This window comes from Halichoeres trimaculatus, unplaced genomic scaffold (genome assembly GCF_033239565.1).
Source record: "Halichoeres trimaculatus isolate MK-OKI-2021-1 unplaced genomic scaffold, fHalTri1.1 fHalTri1_scaffold_9, whole genome shotgun sequence".
Lineage (NCBI taxonomy): Eukaryota > Metazoa > Chordata > Actinopteri > Labriformes > Labridae > Halichoeres > Halichoeres trimaculatus.
The window spans coordinates 14928011-14950926 of record NW_027437188.1 but is presented as its reverse complement, the minus strand read 5'-3'; the positions used below and the strand labels follow the sequence as shown (position 1 = coordinate 14950926).

The window sequence follows — 22916 nt, the reverse complement described above, 5'->3', positions numbered from 1 at the left end:
CTACTCAGTAGAGGCTACAAGGGACTCTGAGAGCATATGAGTGGAGCCAGGTGACAAAAAATCTCTATAAGGTTTAAGTTCCATTTCTATAAGGTTTATTCATTTTTTCAAAGTTTGACGACAGCCCAACTGGAATGACAAGGAAGGCAGAGTTTTTGACCTATACTGCAGCCAGCCACCTGGAGGAGCCGTTTTTGTGGAGCCCTTACATCGTGCCAAGCGAGATGACGTTCTTTTTTTGTCACACTCATGAGTTGAGAAGTTTTTTTTTAAAAAGTCCAGTGGTATAGGTCACACCTCATGAGGTTTGCCCTTGAGTGAGTGGCCTGGGTTTGAATCCAGCCACAGGCCTGTTTCCTGTATGTCATTCCCCACTCTCACCCTGTTTCCTACTCTATCCACTGCCCTCTCCTATCTGATTAAAAGCATAAAAAGCCCAAAAGGCAACTTTAAAACAACTCCATTTGAATATCCTTATTGGGTTTTTACCATTTCAACATACAGTGAATGTCTCTGAGAAATTAAAGTTGGAGTCGCAACCACTCGGTCATGCAGGCAAATTTAAGCAGCCAGTCAAAGGCAAATATTAAATCTTTGGCATTCTTGTCAACAATATAAACTTTAGTGTGTTAATGTTTTAAAGCTTCACAAAACTTCAACTCATCTCCATTAGCTCAGTCTGATTCCCAAGCTCATGCCTTTCTTTAACAAGTGAAGAGCCCAAGTTCTACTGTACTGAGGCCATGTTTATGCTTCTATGCTAGATAAATGTCTCTTTAACCATCTAAAGCTGCACTGGTTTGCACTTCCACATATGTTTGCTTAATCTGCATAAATTCATACCAGGAAAGGAACTGCCCTGGACCACTAAATATGTATGAGCTACAGCTTTGTACCACTGCACAGATCACAGACCTAGCTTCACAGTTTTAGAATAGAATAGAATTGAATTGAAAAGAACTTTATTGTCATTGTAACAAGTACAACGAAATTGAAGTCACAGCAGCAATCAAGAAAACAAAAGTAAGAAAGTGTATAGAAAGTGCAAAAAGGTCCTTAACAAAATAGATAATGACAGCTTGTCCATCATCGTCTAGTTCAGCCAGCCTCCACCTCCACAGGGTCCAGGACTGAGCTTCTTCAGCAGTCTGTTCAGTCTCTGTCTCCTGGATCCTGTCTGCTCACAGCAGGTGAAGCTCTTCCGATGTGGCGTTGGTGTTGGCTCCGTTAGCCATGTCTGTGAATAGCATGATGCTACTCTGCCTTCTGATATTCCCTCTGTTGCTGGGTTAGCACGGCTAGCTTGTCCATCTTGTTGGAGATAGATCTTACGTTCCCAATAACGATGGATGGATGGACAGGTCGATGTCGTCACTTCTTAGCTCACACCTGAGAACCAGCACTTCGTCCTCACCTCCTTCTCCTCACCTTGTGGGAAGACATCAGGCCTTACACCAGTTAGCATTGACATGCTACAGGCTGCTAACAGCTGAGTTTACATGTAAACAATGTGTCCATGGTTACATGTAGGATCTCCAGACAAATACAGGAGAAAAGTAGTAAAAATATCACTGAAACCACAAAAAGTTTGGTGTCCATGACCAACAAATGAGCCATACAAAGTAATGATCCACTCCAAATACAAAGGTTACAAAAAAGAGACAAAAAAATGACAAGAAACGGACAAAGAAGAGAGAGCTGCTGCAAAAGGCAGTCATAGCCAACAGAGCGGCGCCTAGCCAAAGTTAAAACTGAGAAATAAGCCAAGATGTCGGGTGACAGAGAAAAGACAGACTCTACTCTCTAGGTATAATTTACTGTGTTGCAATCGGTATGTGTGTCAGGGTTAAGTGAGTGTAGTTTGAAGATTTTGTCTATAACTCTTTTGTCCTGACCAGTAATAAACGGTAAAAAACGATACACTGCTGAGGATAACAAGATGACTTTTTTCTTTGAAAATTCTGCTGGTTTCACTATACAGACTATACCCCACTATCTACTTTCTTCTTCACAGGAAATTGCCCCGAAACAAGTTGCTTGCCGGTAACTGGAGTCCTTGTTTGCCAACCTGCTGTTTTCCTTAAAGTTTATGTTTTGTATTTAAAATGTATTCGGTTTGAAACCATGCCATCTAGTCTTTATCATTTATTAATTACCTTAATATCTTTACTATCACAGCATTCCAAGCAGCAATTTAATTATTTAGGATTCAAATTTTGTGATTTTTGATGATGACACTGAAATGACTGTTCACATGACAGAGAAAATGGTGATATCCTTTTATCACTAGTAATGTTGCTGCTGACACGGGTAGAGGTACTTCTCCCTGCAAAGAATGCTGGGAATTTATTCCCTGATTTCCCTGTGATAGTCACAGTGATGATCATGAAGGTTGAAATTTGGTGATTTAACTTATTATTATAATTATAACTATAATGTTTTTCTCTAAGTTTTGGAACCAGCAGGGCCAAAACAAGACATCTTCAGACAAACCATAGTGAACATGTGTCGATAACAAATACACAATATTTCTGACATAGTTTCAGATAAATGTTCTCTCACGTCATGTGCACTCTGAGCTACGCTGTAAAGAAAACCACATGATTTAACCATCTTAAACCCTTTAGAGGCTGTCTGTCACACACCAAGAGAAGAGAAGACTTTTTAACAAGTTTTTACTGTCGACGAGTATCCGACAATTTGTTCTTGTTTACAGTATGATCTGTGTTTTCTCTTGTGAAGCGGGACTGTTTTGAACCAAGATAGCGCCTCAAAAGAGGAAGTGTTTGTGTCTCAGTTAAGCTGCCCTGAAACCACCGTGCTGTTTCCTGTACCAAATGTGTACATGGGGATCCCAAGCACTGCAAACTGACCTTGAATTTTTTTTTCCAATGCGTTTTTCATTTTGCTTTCTCAGGGTTTTCCCATTGCTTGTATTTGTCGTTGAGTCATTGCTGGTGGGGTTTTTCCTTTTTTTGGAAATCAGTGACACCTCCAGAATATTCAAGTGACACAGTTTCTTTTAATCACATGAGAGAAAAGCAGTCACATTAATTCACAGCTGAACATGATAAATAGCTGTTTTTTACCTTATGTAATGAATAACTGGTACAGGCAACTAGCTAAAAATAGTGTCTGACACCAGATGAGTGTGTCAGAGAGCCTTAAAATAACCTGTGAGAAACTGGAAATATAACTGAAATGAAAAAAAAAGAAATGCTCACTTCATGAGTCTGCTTTTATATGTAGCTGCAATGTGTTTGAAACGACACCATGTTCAGAAATGTTTACACAACACTGACCAAAGACTGTGAAGTATGATCCACTTAAAAGTTGCTCAGCATTATTTCACTTTGGCTAATATGTAAATACTGGTAAAAAAAAAAAAAAACTAAACTATCCAGAAACTATGTGCGATTGTAGACGTGGGGTGTCACGTTTTCAAAGTGAGGGAAGTATCGCAAAATGTCCAAAAGCACGTAACTGTCAGAACGTTTCTCTACAATGCTCCCCAGTCTGGTTTCGCTTCCTGCATGCTATACTTCAGTCAGATGTAAATATTTCAAGTTAGTCAGGGTTGAATGAGATTTCTGGTTTTATATTCAGCAACTCTTGAAGCTCTTGAGACTTCAGCCCAGCCAACACCTGCTGCTCAGCAGCTGTGTGGTCTAACCTCTTTCCTGCTGCTGGCTCAAAGTCTCTCCCCCCTCATTTCCCTTCACATTTCCATTTATGAACCATTTCTACTCACCAAATAATACAACATCTTTTACATGGTTTGTCACTTGGAGAAATGGTTGTGTCTCACTGCAGTCTTTCACTCACACATTAATAAATAGTATTGTATCGATTCAGAGTTTATTAGTCAGTTATCAGTTGTATGTCACAGAGAGAGAGTGACACGTTGTTCATGTTTAAGTCCTGTTCCTTCTCCTCAAGGGGCAGTGGTGTCAGAGCCGTAAGCAGAGGGAAGGTCTCCTTTAGCTGTATAAAAGTTGGTTCTAAGTCATCTATCATGACTGTGTCTATTTGTGTTTCATTAGGATAACTTGAAATTGTTATGCCTTTTTTGTAAAAGTCCACAAAAGCACATTTGCCGCCCAGAAGTCCATTGTCAAAACACACAGGTCTGTATTGTTTCACTTCAGGTCCACAGTAGTCCTGCTGGTGGCACCATGTGCATTGACCTGCCCCTGAGCAAATACAGGATTGAGGAGAAGCTCTGTAGCCCGTGACCACCTCTGCCAAGTCAGGAAGCGTCTGCTTGACTTCTTCTTTATCATCACAGACTTGAACTTGAACACTTGAAGGGATTTGGCTGCGGTAACCACCTCCTGATACTACCTCCTGTAGAGACCCTCTGTCCTTTCCATCCATATCCAAGGATGAGGAATCAAGCTGGCAGCCAAGACTGACTCCACTGTCGTCCTTTTTCATTTCACTGACTGTTTCAGCCCTTTCATCTTTCAGGGAGCAGTCTGAATGACTGCTGCCAGAGTTTTCTGATCCTCCCAAGCTCCCACAGCCACTGTCTTCTTGTCTTGATGTAGGGTTTCCCTTGCTGTTTGTAGAAGAGTTTGACTCCATACTGACCCCACTGTCCATGCTTGTTCTTCTGTCCTCTTCTTCACTGTCCTCTGTCGAAGTCACGTGAGTGTCTAGAACTCTGACACAGTTTTTTGTTTCAGTTCTGTAACTGGACAGGAACCATCCCCTGTCTGTTACAACCTCCATTGCTCCTTCCCCAACAGAGAGTGGAAGCCATCCGCTGACAGGGGTTTTCTACAAACACAATGTTTTGAGTCATTTCTATTGTTCTTTGACATTTCAAACAGGAACCGAACATCAGTATTCTTTTATCGAACAAACTTACCAGTGCAGCAGGTGTTTTCTCTGGACGTCTAAGGTAACAGTGTAATATGGCTGCCATGATGGCAACAACTATCAGTGCACCCATTGCAGAAAGGGATGACACAGCAATTATGTACCATTCTGAAAGGAAAAAAAACAAAAAAGTATGCATTACTGAGGTAGCCTCAGGCAAAAGGCCGGCATTAAACCCAAACCTATCTCTTGTTAACTGTCTACCACACTAAATTTGTAAAAGCCAATTTGATTTTAACATCTATGACTGCTCGCCTGGGCTACTATCTCTCATGTGTGTCATTGTTTCATTGGTGTACTTACCTTGTTCTGGTAGCTGCAGGCACTGTTTACTGGACTCAGCGCTGGTAGAAAGACCTCCACGACCTTCAACCTTGAGGCTGACACAGTATTCCCTCCCCCACTGGAGAGAGGTAAAAGTTGTACTCCTTTCGTCCTCATCCACGTCATCATCCAGGCGTTTTATTGTTGTCTGTGGGACGAGATTTAAAGGTTTAGATGTTGAGTTTGATTGGTAGGAACGCCACAAAATTTTGAAATCTATTAAAGTGGACTATTTACAAAACTTGAGCCCAAACAAGGTTTTGTTAACATACATTCTAAGGTTATTACCACACATATATTGAGCTTGACTTTTCAAAGCATTAAATCTTCCTCAGCTGATGCCTCAGCTTCACCTTTGGAATAGACCTTTTTTAAAAAGTGCTGCCAGTTCGATAAGTCCCAGATTTTGTGCATTGTTACTTTCAACACTTTTTCTGGAGCCCACCTTATTTGTTTCAGTGTCCTCAAGGTGGATGATGTAGGAGACCCCATAAGGAAAGAGCTTTTTCAGAATGGGTTTCTGGTGAATGTGAAGCTTTAGAGTGCTAGAGGTAGCCAACAAAGTGAAGGAAGGAGCCGACAGATTACCTGGAGGAAAGGAATAGAGTGAGAAAAAAAATGCCATGTTAAACCTTAATTAGTAACAAACCAGCCTGAGACAAACTTTTGGACACTGAACTTACTTTCATTTGGGAGGATTTTTCTGGTTAGCTTCCACCCCGATACATCCTCCCCAGTGGCCAGTTGAACTTTGACCTTATATACAGCGTTGTAGTCTTGTATAAAGCTGCTAAGGTCACAGTAGGTCCTTCTGATTTCTGTACAGCTTTTCACCATGTCCCATTTACCAATGTATCTGAGAACAGAAAAAAATATCAGCAATAAGAAAATGCACTGTGGATGTATATTTAGATGATGTGTATATATTGATCATATTTCCCAAAAGGCAGATTTGTGAAGACTAACTTGTACCAGATTGTGCTGGAAATGTATAAGGATAAGCCAAATGTGTTAATAGATCACTTAAACTCTATATTGGTATCTCTCATATTTTAAAGTAAACTTACTTCGCCATTAGGACATTGTACTTCGGGTCTGGGGGCGGATTTGGAGGAGCATTCCATGAAACTACCACCTTCCCATCGGTCATATGCACCTCTGGTTGTTCTGGCTTAGGGATTCCAAGACCTGGTACAAAAAAAATAAAATGATAATAATGATCTGCTAATGTTAACATTGGTATCTATCTATCTATCTATCTATCTATCTATCTATCTATCTATCTATCTATCTATCTATCTATCTATGTTATGCCATGCTATGCTATGCTATGCTATGCTATGCTAAAAAATGCAAGTTATCAGCTGGCAAAAAAAGGGAACAGGGTAATTTTACTTATCATGTGAGGGATCTCTGGTTTTAAGGACTTCAGTTTTTTTTTTTTTTTTAAGAAATGCCAATTCATGTCTCGCCAGTTTAATGATTGTGCCAGATTTGTTTTCTGAAAACACGTCAGAAAGTTAATTATGTTCTCTTCCCACCATGACATGACAGAAATCAGAATGTGGTTAAAAAATTTCATCATATTGAAACCAAAAAATTTCCCCCAAAATTGTTTGACATTTTTGACAATTTTCTCAGAAATCTGAGAGTGTATCAAACCCTAAATGATTTAAAAAGTCATTTCCAGGATTGTTACTCGTACTGATTTTTATTCAAAACAAAGTCAACTTAAACAGACAAATATTAATGATAAACAAATCAAACATTGTTTAAAATCTATAATTACCTGACGCATGGTTTATACAGATCATCAGGAAGACAAGAGGTAACATCTTCTTGGTAATATCCATTTATGGTGCCTGGAAAAATGTGTTCAGTCACTCATAATCCATCCATCCAAAGTCTCAAACCTCAACCATCAGTGAGGCAAGTCAGACTTTGTGAACATCTTTTCCTCTCAGCACCCCTGTGTAAGTGTCTACAGGTATAAAGCAGCGGTTCTCATGCTGAGATGTTGACTCTACATCTGTCGGAAAAAATGAAGCAGCCGGTTGTTTTTCTACCCATAAATGAATTCACATACCTCCTCCCCCCACCCGCTCTCGGCTGCCGTCCCTCCGTCGTGTGACACACTTCCTGTTGCGATCAAACAAGTGACGTGCTGGTAGTTTTATTTCTCTCACACCAAAACTTTTCCTTCCTCTTTTGCCTTTTCTTTTCCCCTTTCCACACTCCTACTAGGTTCATGATAATCAGTCAACTTCTGTTGCAAGCAGAAAAGAGAAGGCTATTTAGGGGTTTCCCTGAGTTTTACTTTCAGTGTAAGCTGAATTTACAGTACAGCCAAATCTTTGCATTAAGTTTTTGTGTTTATGCCCATTTGACTACATCTACCACATCTTTCATTTTCCAGTAAAAAAAAATGCTGTTTTTGACTGAGTTAGAGGCAGTAGATCATTGGTTAAGATGGCTTTAAGAAGGCCACAGGCAGCTAAAAGCATGTTTAGAATATATGGACTTAAGTGTGAATTTTAAAACAGTGAAAAACAGAGATCAAATGTGAAAAATAAGTTATAACTTGAATGTGGATATGCTGTCCACTAATATTGAGTTTCATAAGCAGAGCAATGACCTTATTACAAACATCCGTGGGCAGATCATCTGTGGCCTTTTTAAACCACAGCACCCATGGAGCTCTATCAGCTCACCTCATCTCTGTCTTAAAACCACTTCACCATTCACCTACCAGTCACTTTTCTGTGGAAATTTAGAGGGAAATATGTGTAAGACAGGAAAAAGTTTTCTATGCCAGTAAGTAGGACTGGAACAATTTGCTTTTCTCTTGATTAGATTCTTTTACAATTTTTCGGATGCTGATTCGAATTAAGTTGAGATTGTATGATTTTTATTTTTTTTTTGGCATTTTTTAGTTTGCTTTTGAACACCAGACCATGGGAAAGAGTTGAATGATGATGATAGAGTCTACACACTATGTCAGGGGAAAATCACAAGTGAGTCAATTTTTAAGATTTATTCAGGGGACCTGACATCTCAACTTTCAAACCCAGCTCATAAACAAAGACTAAAATTAACTACTTAAATTTTAAAAAGAAAAGAAATATTTTTTGAACAAAAAATTCATGATAATGAATGATTTTTTTCACTCACCCCTGCCAGTAAAACATACCTTAAAGGCAAATAATAAAAAGAAATTCACTACATACACATAGAAGGAAAACAAGAACCATTCCTCTGAAATGCACTTTCCCATCACATGCTTTAAACTTGTGTAAGGCTTTGAACATGGCCCTCAAACCCCACATACACATCCATACATCTATTTTTTTTTGCCTAATCTTGAAGTTTAATGAACAGTAAGATCAATCTGAAAGATACTGACCCGAGACTAAAGGAATATTTACTAGTCAATCGCTACACCAGGGCTATTCAATTAGAAATGTGATCGGGCCGGGTTTTCAGACTAAGGACATGAGCTGGGCCGCACATTTTTTACTGTGAAGTGAAGCTGCTGTGGATCTCTCCTGAGCTATAAGTCTGCTTTATTGTAGTGCAGCGCCAGTTGTAAGACACTGTCAAAATCTGAATTTTAGCAGCCCCCTCATGAGATCCCTTGGGGGACAGTTTGTCTGACTGAAATGTGACATGTTTTCAGAGTGGTGTCTTCGTACATTATAATCTTTTAGCACTGCATTGCACTCGTTGCAGAGCAAACACAATAGTTTGGCTTTTGGACTGGGTGGTGAAATAAATAAATACTTTACAGTCCACGCAGGATTAAACTAAAGATTTTCCTTGCTGAATTTTTGTTTTGGGGTAAAAAGAGACCTGGTATTTTCTAGGGATGTCCCGATACTGATACCAGGCATCGGTATTGGGCCGATACCAGCCTTTTTTCAAGGTATCAGTACTCGTGAAGGCTGCAGATACTAGCAGCAGATACTCGAGTCAAAAAATCTCACCAGCTTTTTTCCAACAAGTCCTCCTCGCCGCTGGATGCTGCTAATTGCTGCGGTTTATCACCACTGCAAATGTGGGTCAGGTCCTTTTCAGACAATATGAATGAATCAGAAAGAGTTAACAGTTAAACTTTTTCATTTTGCACTTTGGTTTACTCTAAAAAAATACTTAAACTCTGACAGTTGTTAGTTTTATTGTGCACTTTCAATATTAGTACTGTCAGGCGATTAAAAAAATTAATCTAATTAATTTCAGGATTTGTAATTAATTAATCTAATTAACCTCATTTTAATGTCATATCTGTTTAAGGTCCCAAAATAAAGAATTTGAATTCAAGGACATTAAAATTACATTAAAAGACATTTAAAAACATTAAAAAGATAAGGTGGGAATATATACACCACATTTTAAGGTACCTTGAGGCATAAGGAACACATGAAAAAAGTGTTGGGGTTCTACCTTAAAAAAAAATACAGTCCAGCACCTAAGATAAGCTGATTTGATTTTTAGGACGGTTTTTGCTTTTGTCACATTTTTACTTGATGTGGACTCAATTTTCACGGCAATATGAACTTCTATACTTCTATGAGGTCAGGAGAACCAGGGCTAAAGGCTAAAAACTGTGAGGAACTATATACAAAACACTTTAATGAAGTCTCGGATCAAAGAAAAGTGAAGTATTTTCAGTTTTACAAACTCTGAACACACAAACTGTTGCTCATTGGTGCAGAGCAGCCCCAATCTGAAACATGACACCAGGAAGATGGAAGAAAATTTTCAAAGAATTCTTTAGATTTAAATACTGGACAAATATCCATCATTCAGAGCTTGTTTAATGCAGTAAAGAGTGTAGAATTATTTGTTTTTTACAGAACAGAGCTAGAGCAAACGGTTGATTTTCTGCAGATTTTCAAAAAGGACGTGTGAATAAACGAGACAGTATCACTCTCGCTTCCCCCCCGGTTTAAAGCATTTTGCTGACGTCATGTGTGATACATTCAGGGACTGTCGGAAATTTGAAAATCTGACGAGAACACCACTTTTTCTAAGTAGGACAAACGGTTTGTAAATGCCAGACATTTGAAAATAAGTGCGTCTTTGAACGCCCCGGGGGTTTGGAATCCAGATTAATCTGCGTTAATTTTTATAAAGCGTTAATTTGCGGTGTAATTAATTTATCTAATTAACGCGTTAAAATGACAGCCCTATTCAATATATGTATTTTCTAATATTTATCAAAAAAATACTAAACTCAGAGAGAGTTGTTTGTGTTTTAATTGGACTTAATGGCAGAGTGACTGCTGTCTTTGATCAAAATGATCTGTCAATGTTAATTGAAATTTTATGTATCAAAAGTGCTAGAAGTATTGGTACTCAGTATCTGTGAGTACTCAAGAAGGAGTACTTGTACTGGTATCGGTCTGCATCAAAAGTGGTATCGAACATCCCTTGTATTTTCACCTGTGTAGGACTGCTAATGTTAACTTTTCAAACCCACCTGCTCAATGGAACAATGCATTGTGGGTTAGTTGCTAGGTTACAATAGGTGTTGCTGTCAGTATTTGTAATAGTATTGAAATTTTTGTAAGGACTTGTCAGCGTCAGTAAAAGATGGTTTTCTTGTCGGTCCAGACCACTCAAGGGTTGCTTTCGGGCTGTATGTGGCCCCAGGCCGCTAATTGAATAGCCCTGCACTACACTATAGCTCATTCATCTCTCGTTTAAAGCCCCATATGTGCCAACTTTTCCTCAGTTTATTCCCATTCCATTTTTTATTCAATGAAAAAAATGTTTACATCCTACACAGGACACTTATCTTGTTAGGTATAGCTTTAACTGTTTGCATGCTCACTTGTTAGTAGTTCTTATATGCAATCATATTAGTTTGCACGTACCAGTCTTAGTTTGCCAACAGTAAAAGATTAGCATATTAGTTCATCCAAATTTGATCAAATTCCCCTTAAAAGGGCTCAGTGCTAGAATGTATGAAGTGTGTCTTCATTTCTTGGAAAGCAGTTTCTTATTATTATTTATCTCCACAAACGTGTGACCTCAGAAGCCTAATCAGTTCTCACCTCCTCTTCACATGTGAGTGTTAAAGTTCTGCTTCCTGGTAAATGAAAACACACTGCACCACAGACGTGTGTATCAGACTGATAGCTTTTTGATTGTACTCTCCAAAGCGATGGAGAAAATGCTGAGTAATTCTGACCTGTGATGTCATGTGCTGTAGTGTAGAACGGGGGACTTTCTTCTTTGAATATCATGAGCAGTTTATTGTAAACACGCTATTGCTAAATGTGATAGATTGAAGATAAACTTATAGTTTGTCCAGACATCAAAAGTCATGCAGTCTAGATCCATACAAAACTATTGTCAGACTGTATACTTCAGATTTATTTTACTTTTACTTTAATTTTAAACTGTGACAAAGAGGAAGAATGTGGAGGGGGGAGAGGGTTACCGTGCTACAAAAGATCCTCAACAAATCTATATATCTGGGGCACTGTGGTTATGCGGTATGCAGCTGAGACCTCAGGGCCAATATGTTGCCCTATATTCTCTAAACTTGTTCAGTATGCTATTAATGGACCAGACAGACAGAGACAACTACTTAGAAATCCTCCCAGCTCCAACTAAAAGATCTTAGCTTTGAAAGAGAGACCTCCCAAAAAAGGATCAGTCGTGATTTTCCTACCCCAACAAACAGTGGTTGACTTGACAATATGCAAATGGTTTGTGAGCAGAAAGCAGCAGTTCATGTAATGGGTTAGAAGGAAACAAGAAATGGGGGAGGGATGTGCAAATATGGAGAAACATTGCCGGCTGAGAGACAGAGAAGCGAGAGCCGGAGAGGATGTGGGAAGTAGAAAAAAATTAATCATACAAAAAAAGAAAAAAAAGCCTTACTAACGCCCATGTTGAGTGGCAAAAGGTTTGCAATAGTTCCTACAAATTTAAACTCACTGTTATAATTAGCTTTCCTGGAATCTGGGACAGAGATTTCCTCAACTGGTTTTCCTCATTCTGTTGACAAGCCCTTTGTGGTGCAGAACTTGATGAACTCAATGATGCATCTTTTATTAAGCTTTAGAAACATAGAATATTTGTTTTCATTGATTTTTCCTTTTGCTTTAGCAGAACTTTGATTTCCTGGAATGTCCTGCAACAATATGTGTTCACAAAGATCACAATACTTAAAAAAACAGAGCTGAAATAAAATACAAGTACATACATCTGCATGCTGGGAGTAGCTGAGCTTTTAAAAATTTAAATTGTCATTTTTGTGAAGAGGGGATTTGATTCACAGCCTGTTTAACTCTCCAGGTGTCATATGAACCCTAATAGGGCTTCTTACCTGGGAACAAGCTCTGGCAGCCACCAAACCTGTCCAGCAGGTGGGAAAGTAGTGCACTGGGCGCGCCTGTCTCTGCGAGCAAAAGAATAAAGGACTGAGAGAATGATGGAGGCCGGAGGTGGGAGGTGTCACTCAGCCAGGTGTAGGGCAGATCTACGTGTGACTGTCTAGATGAAGAATAGTGAAAATCTACAGAGTTGAGGTGACAGGATCAGAAAAGGAAAAAGAGTGGAGCGAGAGTGTTTGTTGTAGCACCGTCATGCCCTGACCACTGCTCCATGACTGCATGAAGAAGCTGGATGAGATCCATTTTCACCGACCTTCTGTGACCTCTACCTGCTAATCTCTGCTGACCTGAGTCCAATGGCTGCGAAAGACTTGGTAGGTGCTCTCTTTGTCCTCCTCTTTCCTAACACAATAAGTCTTTTTCTGCACTCTCTAACTTCAGTCTGTTTCTCATCAGTGGTCATGTTTTCTCTGCAGACAATGCTCAGGTGTCCCTCAGGCTCTGAATGGTGGTCTTTGTTCTGTTTATCAGCCTCTCTGTTTGAGTTTCTGTTTGTTGATTTGCTCTAAAAGCTGTTTGGCCTCCACTCACTGACAAAGTGCTGCTCACTGCAGAGAACATGAGGTAAAATCAGATGTTTGATTTGTTTTTCAATTTAACTGACAGACAACAATGGTTTCTGTTTTAACATCTCAATGACAAAACTTGAGCTTTAAAAACATTTTTTATTTAACTTTCTCCCATATTTCAAGCCATGTTTTTCACTTTTCTTTTTTTCTTGTTGTCTTTCTGTTCTTTTTTTTCTCACAACATTATGATTCACAGGGTATTCAGGAGCTTGTAATCAGCTATCAATCAACCATGGAACATAGACTATCAACATCTCTGATATAAAGTTATGAATTTTGTTGTATAAACACTCTCAGCTTAACCATGAATAATCAAAGTGCATACATGTGTGAATGTGTTCTCTAAATATATTTACATATTTTTCAGATTATTTGATGCAAACTCAAGAAAGGAAACATGACCCTTGTAGACTTGTGTCCTATCATCTCAGCAACTGAATACTAAAGAACTCTTGAGTTTGCAATTTTATGTGGGTATCTTTTGTCTTACAGTAGTGTTTGTATAAAATACAGACCTTTTTAACGCCATGCAAACTAGAAATCCTGTCAATTTTCAGTAATTTTCCACAGTAATTGCCAAAAGCCAAACAACGTAAGCTGATCCAAGTGTGCACTGCTGGGAAACACAATGGACCTGTTCCTCCCATTTTTCAGCTCAGCCATTTTACTTCAATCAAGAGTGCGTTGCCTGTGGGCAGAGTTCTAAACCTGATCCACGTGCAGTGGGAAAAGTCTTATAAAACACCTTCTGTTTAAGCCCATCCAAACCCTCCTCAGCAAGAAACCAATGGATTAATTTTGGTTTCTTTTGACAAAAAACTATTGTTTAGATTTGATCGATTCAAATTTTAAGAATAAATCTTGTGACTAAGATTCATTTGAGGTCTTTCTAACCATTGGACACCTTAACCATAGAGATAAATAAAGAAGCTGCCAGGAGTATCATGATTGGATGTTTCAAATTGACTTGTGACTGTTGCATCACAAAAGTTGTCCACGAAGATGACCAGAGTTTAAGCCTCATGTCAAATAAAAGTCGTACATATTCTAAGCCTGCAAAGTAATTAACGTAATTAGTGTCTAACCTTGTTCTTTTTCTCTTTACACTTTCAACAATAACAGTGGAGACATGAACAACCTGTCCTTACTTGCTACCTCACGTTCATTTCTGTAAATGCTCAGGTGACACCAGGACCAGGTGATCATTCCAGATTGTGCACAAACAAGTTGAGTCACATTCTAGTAACTCTAATTTCCTTGAATGAGCCGCTCTGGGCTTTGCACGAATCACAAAATAGAACAATGGAAAAACAAACAAACAAACCTGTTGCAGCTTTACAGGAAGGCTGCATGTCGAATTCAGGAAACAAAAGATTGAAGCAGCTGCACATTTATTTGGGGATTCACAAACAAACATCATCCAGCAAAAAAAGGCACTACTTGCTGTTCTTCCAGGTAGCTTAAAGGTGTTAGGAGTAGTTTCCATCAGATATACATAGATTACAGTGCTGTTTTGCTTTTGAGTCATTGCGTTTTTACTTCTCAACCTGAAAATTGTCCTAGATAACTGAAAGTCTAATTAAACCTTTTGTGACAAACTTTGAAAGGCCACTGAGAACCGAAAGTCATTTAGGACTTAAAAGAAAGCATGACCTGAAAAACGAAGAAATGAACTGTAAACACCTGAAGTTTTAGTCATCATTGCCAGGCACTGTTGTCATCTGGCATTGGCCTATTAATATTGTTAAGATTGTTTTGAGGACAATGAGCTACATGCGTGGCCGAGGCAACCACAAACATGAAAACGATTGGCCTCCTATTCTACTTTTTGTCCATACTTCTCAAATTCTTACATACAGCATGGCGGCTATCCTTCAGACTGTATCTTATACGGCATAAACTGAATTTATTATGATGATTGATTAGCTATTTTCTCTGGTTTTCTTTTTGTCTCTTCTTCAAAGAATGACCCCCCTCCCCCATACTACCAGACATCCATGCACACCCAACCTCCCCTCAAACCCTATGAGGAGGTGGTGTATGGCGTGGGCCCAGGCCTGGCACCCCTCAACCATCCTCGCTACATTCCCCGGTATCCAACACGAGCAGTTACTCCCCAAGTCGTAGTGCAAAGCGCACGTGAGTGTTTCACTAACTCCCTTCCTCTGCATTTAGTTGTAAGGAGCAACACAAATAGTGATGTTTTGAGGAATAATAATGTGATTTTGAAGACATGTTTGTCTGCTTTTGATTTCCAGCCCCCAGCAAAAAGAGGGGGAGATGCTGCACCAACAATGCCCAGTGTTACGGAGGATCAGGAGGAACCTTACTGGTGCTCGGCCTGCTGGCACTGGCCATCTGGCTTGGAGGTAAACTTACTGACACAGAGCACTGGTCATTAATTTTCATTTGCTGCCCTTATTTTGGATGGTTGTTCCCGCACTTAAAGACACAACAGCTCAGTGACAGTTACTTTTTTGTTTGCTTTTTTGAATAGGTCTCAAAGGATTCTTTTCTAAAGAGACACATTTTGAAAGCTCATGAATTTATTATGGTTCATTGTTTTTCTTCATAAAGTCAGTATTCTCAAAGTATTAGCAATCTTTATAAAGTGTTGGGGTATAAATAACATTTATTATGATGTAACATTGTCTTGATTCTTTGGCCGTTGATACAATATTTGCCAAAATCACAAAGTCTAACATGATTTGATTCAGTTTATTTTAGTGACCTGCAATCAATTTTCAATGACATGTACCCTTTTAGCACAATCATTTATTCTTTGCTCTCCAAGACATAGAGAAAAAAATTTTTTATCTTAAAGCGAAGAGATTTGCTGTTTTGCCTATTGATGTGTCTAGGAATTCGAAGTTCTTTGTCTGGCTGGTTTTATCCCAAAGAGGGGAGTGAATATTTCCTTCATCCTCTTTATCTTTTCTGTTTGTCATTGTTTGTGTTTGTGTCACTTGGGTGTGCCTGTATGTCATTCTTTGATAGTTCAGGATGACACACAGGCACACCTGAGTAACACCTGTAAAAAAGAAGACTTCCAAAATGAAAGCCCATCTTAAAGATGATGATGCAGTTTGACATTTAGACTTTCAATAAAAATATTCTAACATTATTTAATCAATGAATAAATCAATCACAAAAATTTAATGTTGCACCCCTGATTAAATGTGCCATTGTAAGTTTTTTTTCCTTTCTTAATAATGTGAAAAAAGTGTTTTGTATATTCATGCTCAGTGATAAGAGGCAGGGCACATATTCCAGTTTTAAACTAGTATCCTCATCTACAATTGGAATTTGATTGAATGATTAATGCTAGAATTAAAGCAGGTGCTGAAAGTCAAGTTTTGTGTTTTAAAAGTAAAGCGTAAGAAAAACAAGGAGAAGACAGAATGTTAGGGTAAAAAAAAAATATATGTGATTGACAACGATAAACCCAAACATGGCCTATATCAAAAAAAGAAAGACCAAAAGTTAAATGAGAAAAAAAAAATCCAAAATGATTTAACTGACAGTTTTAAACTGAAGCACAGGATACATTGTACAGGAAACAGAGAATGCTTCTTAAATCTTATTGCAGCTTGGTTTAGGTCAGCTTTGACTAAAACGTCCCTGCTCTTCTGACTGAAGCTCATTGCTGTTTTCTCTTTCCAACACACACAGTTCGATACGGCACTCGTTTGGCAACAGTGACCATCATCCACAACCATAATAATGAGCACACTTCTGAGAACCAGCCACCGCTAAGGTTTGACTCCTGTCCAAATAATACAGTGGAATGTGACGGGATAAGAGACTGTGAACTCGGCAGCGATGAAACAAAGTGTGGTGAGTATACATGCACACACACTTACACACTGACACACAGTTCTCCCTAAAGTCAGGTAAATTGAGATAAAGATGGTTTTCACTGTAGTCACAACAGCAGCAACACACAGGTGAAAATCAATCAATAAATCAATCTTTATTCATACAGCTTCGACGTTATCTCAAGACGCATTCCAAAATATTAACAGGTCTACACCAGCCAATGATATATTAACAGACACCTAGCATCAACACAGGATAAGAAGTCTTATCTTATCTTAATCCACCATGAGTAGAGCGATTACAAGCATGCAGCAAGTTACATTGAGAAGAAAAAACTTCCTTTAACAGACAGATAAGACTCATGTGAGACAGACATCCACCTTGACTGTGCTAAATATAGAAGCTAACTATGGAGGGATATGCTTTCTCCTCCCAGTCCCAGTCAGTATTTGAGATGCAGCAAGTGAACAGTCTTACATTGACCCATCTGAGAGGTAATGAAAGTATGGACTAGTTTTTCTGCATCACTCCCAGATTCATAAGAGCAGTGCTGGATGCCAGGCTGATGTCATCAAAGGTGGTTATCTCATTAGAAAAAACGACTCTGAGCTGTGTGAGTCCGTGAACAACAACTTTGTTTCGGTTTTCTTTGACTTCAGCACCAATATCTAAGTAGCTCTCTTTGTCCTCATCTCTGTCTTCACCAGTAAGGTTAGCCCATGATGGTGGTCTGCAAGTCAGGACATCCAAAGACGGCCGCTTCCTACCTGTGTGCCATGACGGCTGGAACCAGAGCTACGCTGATCAGACCTGCGCTCAGCTAGGATTCAAAAAGTAAATAACCATTTCTTCAACTGTGACCTTTAAAATGTGCTGTTCAACTAATTTAGAATATCATTGGAGAGGGAGACCTGGATGTTAGAGAAATGTTTCTCATCATAGCAAGGAGTGATTTACTGAGCAATTCCTGATGGGCTCTATTTCAACAGCAGTCGCTACCTTGCGGGTTTTTTCATCTCCAGCCTGTAATTCACCCGTTCAGCTCTATCTCAATTTCGCCCCACCTGCTGCTGTGTGATTAGGGCTGGATTGATTCTCCATAGTTCTCTTGGGGGATGCCTCAGTGTGACAAACCCAGAATGAGTTTTCAGACCCAATCAGGCTTTTTCATGACAAAACAGTCTCAGACGTGTATATCAGTGTTTTCATTGTGCTAACCTGAATTTCTTTCTGTTTCCAGCTCATTTTCCACCAAAGCAGTATCAGCCCCAGAGTCTGTTGGTCTAAAAGTGACTAGCAAATCATCTCTGCATATTCAAGGTTGGGTAGAAAAAAGGTATGGAATCCAGGTTTATTTGTAGCTCAGACGTCATTGTTTAACCTGTTTTTTAATTTAAATTTTTTTACAAAATCTTTCATGATGAATGAAGAAGGTTGAAATTTTCAGTCCATCGACTTCCTGTGTACCCATTTTGATGGACCTGTTTTTCTCATTGCGGCACTACGCAGTCCTTCCTGTCCAAACAACAAGATAGTCTCCCTGCAGTGCACTGGTAAGCAGCCTCCATCTGTTCATCCCATCATATGTTCAACACTGAGACTCATGGTCTCTCTTTCTATCTCTTTCTGTCTGTTATACTTTTTTTTTCAACACAGTGAAAACAACAGTTGTTGCACATTGCCATCTAGCAGTATCATGCAAAATTTTGTAGATCATGACCTTAAATCATTACTCTTAATGCAAACTGCATGAACCAACTGTGTATGATCAACATTCTTAGCGACCAAAGACTATATCCTGTCATATATGAAAAGCTTGTTTAAAAAGTCTTATGTTGGCTTTTGTTCTCAGAGTGTGGGGTGCAGCAGTCCACAGCTCGGATCATTGGTGGAAGTGTTGCTAAGTCTGGTCAGTGGCCTTGGCAGTTGTCCCTTCACTACAGAGGATCTCACGTCTGTGGAGCAGCTCTGATCTCTTCTGACTATGCTCTGACTGCTGCTCACTGCATCCCGAGGTGACTGAAAATGTAGCCTTTTCATCCTTTTTTTACTCCATACTTAGACTATCTTGTTTATTTTTGAGGCATGCAATGTAGAAATGTGTTTTGTTCATCCGCTTTCCACACATGTAAAACTAAATTCTCATGCAAGGACCTAAAAACATGATTGCTCATATCAGTTTTACAACAAGCAGTTGTTTTTTTCCACTGAACCATCTTCCCATGTCACAGAGACCATGACGCATCAGAAAAATGGCAGCTCTATGGTGGAGTTGTGTCTCTGGACTCGCTGTCTGAGCCGTACCAAGTGGAGAAGATTATCCTTAACCAGAACTACAACACCACCACTAATGACGACGACATCGCTCTGCTCAAACTCAGATCACCTGCTGCTTTTAATGGTCAGTCACATCTTTTTATAAGTAAAGGTCATTTCAGTCAAAGTCAAAGCTGGAGTCTTTTTATAGTCAACATATTTATTGTTATATGTAAAAAAAAAAAGCATTGCTGAACTGCTTTGTTGGGATCTATTAAATTATTTTTAAAATCACTCACTGGTTCTAACACTGTTACAGTGAATGAATTTACAATAAAAGTCAGTTAATATTTGAGAAACAAAACAAATTTGTCTGATTGTATTGTAATTTTTTTTTTTAAATGTTTATTTATTTATTTATTAATTTATTTATGTGTCACAATCTGAAAACAAATAATTTGTCAAAGGGCAACATGAGTACAGAGAGCAGTGACTATCAAGTATTTCTTCTCTCTCTGTTTGGTCTCTGAATGTTTGCTGACTTCACAGTCATGCTGGTAATCTGATTTTATCCTTCCCCGTGTGTGTGCGTGCGTGTGTGTGTTTGTGTGTGTGTTTATCCCATCAGCTCTGTCTAACATTATCATGATTCAACAAAGTAATATGCGTCCTTCTGTGTTGTCCAGATAAAGTGCAGCCTGCCTGTCTCCCAGGCTTTGACGTGCCATTACCCCCTGGAACCCAGTGTTGGACCTCAGGTTTTGGCGCAACTGACGAGGGATCAGGTGTGGTGTGATCCATATCTGTATAGAAAACTTAGACCAAAATGTAACTAAAGACTTATAGATATTGGGTGTTTAGTTTTCTATTATAGTTTTAATTGGCTCACTAAATGTTTTTTTGCTTTTTGTATGCATTACACAAAGTAATGTGAACTTTTGTTTTTCTCTTCTTGATAATATGATCATTTGTTTTGTTCAACACTAAATGCTAAATCAGGTCTTGTGAATTTTGCACCTCAATAAATTGGAAAATTATCCTACTAACCCTAGTCAAATGCATACATTTAGAGCAAGGAAGAGTAAAATCTGACTTATTTATACCACACGTTCATGTCCAGTCAGTACTTGGTTTATTAGAAATATTGGATCTGTCTGTGTACAGAAGGCCACTGCTTCTTAAGCATCCCAGGTCTTACCTGTTTAACTACAAGATGCATTTATGAGTAAATCTTGGCATGAATTTGAGGTCATGTTTTCCAAACCCAGTTCTTTCTTAGACCAAAAGGCATTGTTGCAATGGAAAAACTAGACTGACAACTCTTGACAGAAAGGGCTGTCCAGGAGTACTTTAGATGTAGACAGATAACCATAAGGTCAACCAGACACAATTGAATTAAGTTTGGACCCTGTAAGGAAAATGCCTCATGAGTCAGAAAGAAAATAAACTATAGGCAATAAGGCATATAGATTTAAACTCAATTAAATGTTGGAATGAATGACAGAAAAGCACAAGCATGAACAAGCTGCTGCTGCATTCTTGCCAGTATTTAGCAAGGCTGCTTTTCCTGTTTTACCACACAACTTTCAGTTTTGTACTTGATTGCATTTTCAGTTTTTTTTTTTTTTTTTTTTTTTTGATGATAATGAGCATTAATGTCGTTTTAATTTCAACACAGGCACTGTCTCCAGGGATCTGATGGAAGTCAGCGTGAAAATAATCAGTGCATCAGTGTGTAATAGCCCTGCTGTGTATGGTGGTGCTGTGACAAGGAACATGGTCTGTGCTGGGGACCTGCGAGGAGGCAAAGACTCATGTCAGGTGAGCAGCTTTTCACACATGCACTCTTGATATTTTCTAGAGTGTCAGATCTTTAGGTCATATAGTTGTCATACATTTGCTGTCTAAACATGCACGTCACAGTGGGAGAAAGGGCCTGGGAAGCATGTGCTAGAAATGTAGACAAAGTCTTCAGTAATACTGTTTTTGTGTTTATGTCACAATAAGTGGCACAGATTACAAAACAGATAACAAAAGAGGCAAGCAGTGAAAAGCATAAAGTAGAGAAACATAGATTGATGCATCATCATTCACTTGCTGTGAATTTTCTGCCTGTCGCAGCTCACCCTCACTTATTGTAGAAATTTTGATGAGAGAAAAATGAAGAAGTCTGGATAAAGTAGGGGTGAGAAATTTAACCATTTGTGTCACTTGTACTTACCCAGATCATGTAAAAATTGAAGGGAATTGTGAGAAAAAGACTTCAGACACATGAATATTTGAATCTGTTTTTTATATACATGTAACTTTACTTTCTGGAAAACTGTAAAATAAGCTCAATGATGCTGTGTTCCAGGGTGACAGTGGTGGACCTCTAATGTGTGAACATGAAAAACGATGGTACCTGATTGGTATCACCAGCTGGGGACAGGGCTGTGGTAGGAAAAACAAGCCGGGAGTTTACACCAAAGTCACAAGTCTTCTTCCCTGGGTCTACAGCGTGATGCAGGTAAGAAAGAGCTTGGAAAAAAATGTTTTAATTCTATTTCAGCTGTAAAAAAATTACCATGCAAGAGTCCATTTATTAGGCATACACACATTAAAAAGCAAGTAATGCGTTGGTTATACTACCTGTTCCCTGCGTGTGTGTGTGAATGTGTGTGTGTGTGTGTGTGTGTGTGTGTGTGTGTGTGTGTGTGTGTGTTTGTGTGTGTGTGTGTGTGTGTGTGTGTGTGTGTGTGTGTGTACTAATGCAGCACAGCGCAAACTTTTTAGATTGCTTCTTAAATAATACAGAATTTTAACAGCTCTCAGGTCAGTGGGCAGTTAGCCCCACAGGGAGGCACAACAGTGATTTAATAAACGTTTCTTGAATCTGTACTTTTCCTGTGCTTTCCAACAGAAAGAGAGCTCATAGAGCTCAGACTGGTGGTGGTCCACCCCTCATCTTCATCAATCAACCTGCACTATGATCTGCCTCAGGGAGGCAGGTGGATTTACACTTAAAAAGAGTAAAGGTACAAGGAAAAGTTGCTTGATACACAGGACCTCTGTATCTGTGTACTTGCAGATGTGTTATCATTCTTCTGTGTTTCAGTATCTCATACAGTTTACTCATGTTTACCTACTCAATAAGGTTTAAAGATGGCTGGCCCTTCTCGTTGTCTTCTTTGCCCATAAAAACAGTCCATTTTGCTGCTATCTCTAATGGTTACAGGGATTAATACACTTTTTAAAAGGAATGTAGATGTGTTACATCTCAGGGACACGTCTCAGGCTTTTTGAAATCCACTCATGTTTACCATATTAAAGAAAGACACTTTATGTATTCACTTTGTCATGAAGGAAAGTGGTGGCACTCTGTGCATCTGAACCTCTTTAATGCACTGTGAATTTTCTTACATTGTATATCAGTGTGTGTGTGTATGACAGAGAGCTCTCTGTGAGTCATGTTTATGTGCAGTGACAATGTTTGATAGAATTTTTCTACTCGTAAAATGTGTGGTATCACTGAGCATACATGAAATGAAAATGAAGGAAAACGTTTAATTTTGGGTTAATAAAAGAATACACTATTACAAGCTGTCACTCACGTTCGATTCCTGCATAGTGTTCGGAGTTTATGATGTGTGTGCGTGTGTGAGTGTGTCTCAGAGTG

At 38.9% G+C, this 22916-nt stretch overlaps 2 protein-coding genes across 2 annotated transcripts; one reads left to right on the top strand and one right to left on the bottom strand.

Annotated features, from left to right (window-relative positions):
* Positions 1-3103: 3103 nt before the first annotated feature.
* On the bottom strand, positions 3104-7230 carry il10ra (interleukin 10 receptor, alpha). The gene is made up of 7 exons (XM_074679913.1): positions 6998-7230; positions 6276-6396; positions 5892-6064; positions 5654-5796; positions 5188-5356; positions 4874-4992; positions 3104-4782 (listed from the first exon to the last, which is right to left on the bottom strand). The coding sequence occupies exons 1-7, from the start codon at positions 7059-7061 to the stop codon at positions 3862-3864; spliced, it is 1710 nt and encodes a 569-aa protein (XP_074536014.1). The 5' UTR covers positions 7062-7230; the 3' UTR covers positions 3104-3861.
* Positions 7231-15153: 7923 nt separating this feature from the next.
* On the top strand, positions 15154-22787 carry tmprss13a (transmembrane serine protease 13a). Its single transcript, XM_074678639.1, has 12 exons — positions 15154-15322; positions 15442-15552; positions 16856-17020; positions 17710-17836; positions 18243-18338; positions 18512-18555; positions 18855-19017; positions 19234-19403; positions 19945-20043; positions 20937-21079; positions 21615-21767; positions 22161-22787. The coding sequence occupies exons 1-12, from the start codon at positions 15181-15183 to the stop codon at positions 22173-22175; spliced, it is 1428 nt and encodes a 475-aa protein (XP_074534740.1). The 5' UTR covers positions 15154-15180; the 3' UTR covers positions 22176-22787.
* The last annotated feature ends 129 nt before the right edge of the window (positions 22788-22916 follow it).